At 37.0% G+C, this 3,667-nt stretch overlaps 1 protein-coding gene across 1 annotated transcript; it reads right to left on the reverse strand.

Annotated features, from left to right (window-relative positions):
- Positions 1-1,452: 1,452 nt before the first annotated feature.
- LOC114076803 lies at positions 1,453-3,377 on the reverse strand. The gene is made up of 2 exons (XM_027916344.1): positions 1,910-3,377; positions 1,453-1,586 (listed from the first exon to the last, which is right to left on the reverse strand). The coding sequence occupies exons 1-2, from the start codon at positions 3,177-3,179 to the stop codon at positions 1,552-1,554; spliced, it is 1,305 nt and encodes a 434-aa protein (XP_027772145.1). The 5' UTR covers positions 3,180-3,377; the 3' UTR covers positions 1,453-1,551.
- Between the last annotated feature and the right edge of the window lie 290 nt (positions 3,378-3,667).

Consider the following 3,667-nt stretch of genomic DNA (forward strand, 5'->3'; position numbering starts at 1 on the left):
TTAGCAACAGGACTGAAAGTTTCTCCATAATCAACCCCTTCCTTCTGACTATAACCCTTGGCAACAAGTCGAGCCTTGAATCTCTCCACTTCACCAGATGCTAAAAATTTGATTTTATATACCCATCTACAGCCAATAGACTTCTTACCAGGTGGTAAATCAACAATAGTCCAAGTCTGATTACTCTCCAATGCAGCTATTTCAAGTGCCATTGCTTTCACCCAGTCAGGATTAGAGGCAGCTTCTTTAAAAGAAGTAGGTTCACTTACAGCTGAATAAGCTTGTAACACTTGTTGATAGCCAGATGACAGGTTAGAATAAGTAATGTGATTAGATAGGGGATAAGAACACCTAGTATTCATAGTATGTGTCACAAAATCCTGTAGCCATAATGGAGGTCTACTTGTTCTGCCAGATCTTCTTAGAGGTGCAACTGAAGTAGAAGTAACATTGTCTGAAGTAGAAGGTGCAGTTATATGTGTTGATAAGGAACCATCATCAGGTGGTAACATATCAAGAACTGGAAACATTGGGTTGGAAGAAGCTTGGAGATGTTTGAAGGGAAATATATGTTCCTGAAATACTACATTTCTATTCACAAAGAAAGAATGATTATGTAAATCATATAGTAAATAACCCTTCTGTGTGGAAGAATACCCCAAAAACACTGCAGGAATAGCTTTGGAGGAAAATTTGTCCTGCACATTTGTACAAGCAGCATAACAAAGGCAGCCAAATACTTTGATGTGAGTAAGTGATGGAGAATGCATATAGAGTTTCTCAAAAGAAGACTTGTAGGCTAGAAGCCTAGATGGAAGTCTGTTCAGAATATACACAGCAGTCATGACACATTCACCCCAAAATCTGAGAGGTATAGAGGCTTGAAACCTGAGAGCTCTGGCCACAGCTAGAATAGTTCTGTGTTTTCTTTCAGCTATCCCATTTTGCTGAGGTGTATAAACACATGTACTCTGGTGAAGAATTCCCAATTCACTCAATAAACTTTGAACAGCAGCACTGAAGAACTCACATCCATTATCAGTTCTCAATATTTTAACCTTAGTGGAAAACACATTCTGAACTTGAAGAAGAAAATGTTTCAGCACCACAATTGTATCAGCTTTAGAAGTAACTAAGTATATCCAAGTGTATCGACTGAAATCATCCACAATTGTAACAAAGTATCTTTTATTATTATGAGTTGGTACCCTATAGGGACCCCAAACATCACAATGTAGTAATTCAAACACATTCTTAGACATATGAGAGCTGACAGGAAAAGGAAGTTTTGTATGTTTAGCTAGAGGACATACAGTACAATGTGAATGACTAGTACTTCTGAGATTCTTAAGAGATTCATGCCTCCTTATAATATCAATAGGAGCATGACCTAAACGTTTGTGCCAAACATCAAGACCAACAGATTGAGACACAGAATTAACAACAGTTTTATTGAACTTGGACTGATCAAGACCTCTATTACTATTGACCAGCTCCTTTGGAATAGAATGACTTGGTCCTTCCTGCAGTATGTAGAGTCCATTTTCTTCTTTACCAATCCCCTTCACCTGACCAGTGGAGAGGTCCTGAAATATACAAAAATCAGGAAAGAAGCCAACCATACAATGTAACTCTTTAGTGATCTTGGATACTGACAGTAGATTAAACTTGAAGTCAGGCAAGAACAATACATTGGATATAGAATGATTGTCTAATACACTGGTTGTTCCAACATGAGACACAGGAATCACTTTGCCATCAGGTAGATGAACACTACTATTTGTATGATCATGCACTTGCTTAGCATTAATAAGTGTTTGCAACTTAGAAGTGATATGATGAGTGGCTCCAGTGTCAATTATCCACCTATTACCTTCATATGCACATAGAAATGCTTTAAGAGAACTACCTGCATCATTAACAGCAGCTACATTGACTGAAGACTGAGCTGTAGAATCATGACCATGAGTAGTTAACATCTGCAAAATTTGCTTATACTGATCTGGAGTGAAGAAGGCTCCTGATTGTGAATTTGCATTTGTAACTCCTGCACTTTGAGTAGTATTTCCTCTAACTTCAGAATCATTTGAATATACATGTTCAGCTTGGTTTGCATACACTCCAGGCTTAAGAGGTTTCCTTTTAGACTTAAAATCAGCAGGGTAACCAACAATTTTGTAGCACTGATCCTTGGTGTGACCTCTGCAACCACAATGTTCACACTGCAAGAGAAACTTCCTACTCTTGTTGCCAAAAGATGAAGAACTTGCACCACCACTGTAACCTCCACTTTGAGAACTATATCCATGTGTAGCATTGTCTGAATAAGAGTTGCTTGTAGAACCTGAATACAAACTGCCTGTAGAACTTCTAGATGTACTTGCTCCATTTCTGTTAGAATATAATGTTGTTCCTTCGATTACACCAGATGAGCTAGAACCTACACTTAGATTTCTTTGAATTTCCTGATCAACTAAGAGTGCATAAGCTTTATTAAGTGTAGGAATAGGACTCATCATTAGAATCTGACTTCTAGGTTGAGAATAGGACTCATTTAATCCCATCAGAAACTGCAACAATCTTTGATATTCACAATGCTCTCCAAACTTCTTAGACTCTGGACAAGGACAACTAGGACATGGCATTAGAGAGTCATACTCATCCCAAAGATCCCTCAATCTAGAATGATAGTCAGCAATAGACAAAGTGCCTTGAATCAGAGTGTGAATCTCTCTATGTAAGTGAAAAATCCTAGATCCATTAACAGTATCAAATCGTTCCTTCAAATCCATCCATACTTTCCTTGCATCTGATGCATATACAACAGAACTAATCAAACCAGGTCTGACAGCATTCATTATCCAGCTTAGTACTACTGCATTACATTTCTCCCACAGATCATGTAATTCAGGTTCGAATCTAGATTTAGGAAATCTTCCATCAACAAATCCTAATTTGCTTCTACCTATCAGCCCAATTCTGAAGGATCTACTCCATAAGGCATAGTTTTCAGAACCAGTGAGTTGTAAGGAAATTAAAGAGCTACCTGCAGTATCAGTGTGTTGAAGATAGAGTGGATGATTATGATCAATTGCTGGAAATGAAGTTGTGCTTGTAGTACCACTACCAGCTCCACCATTACCAGCTGTTTCTCTTTCACTAGAACTATTAACTGCCATACTTTGAATGTTGTTCTTTTTCGAAAATCACCTGGATCTGTTGGTGAATCTAAGCATCTGAAATTGATTTTAGCAGAAGCTAGCTACGATCAATAGCTCTGATACCATGATAACTCCATAGATGGGAGTTTGAATTACAGGGATTTTGCAGAGAAGAAGAAGAAGAAGTGTATTCAAGTGAAGTGTATTTTGTTACATTAAATCTGGACTGCATTCTAGCTATATTTATACAATTACTAATCTATTGTTTTGTTTGTAACTAACTAACTAACTCACACTAAACTTGCTTCTAACTAACTTCTAACAGATTTTTCACACCATAAGTTTGTTGATATCATTCACTGATCAACAACTTATTGCTTCAATTAATTCTGATTTTATTATTTATATTCCATTAAAAAGAAAATCGATAGTAAAAAAAGGGATTTTTCTTTTTTCTTTTTTGTCATATGAGGTGAAACACTTCTATCACTTATCTCGTGATCAAT

Source organism: Solanum pennellii, chromosome 4 (genome assembly GCF_001406875.1).
Source record: "Solanum pennellii chromosome 4, SPENNV200".
Lineage (NCBI taxonomy): Eukaryota > Viridiplantae > Streptophyta > Magnoliopsida > Solanales > Solanaceae > Solanum > Solanum pennellii.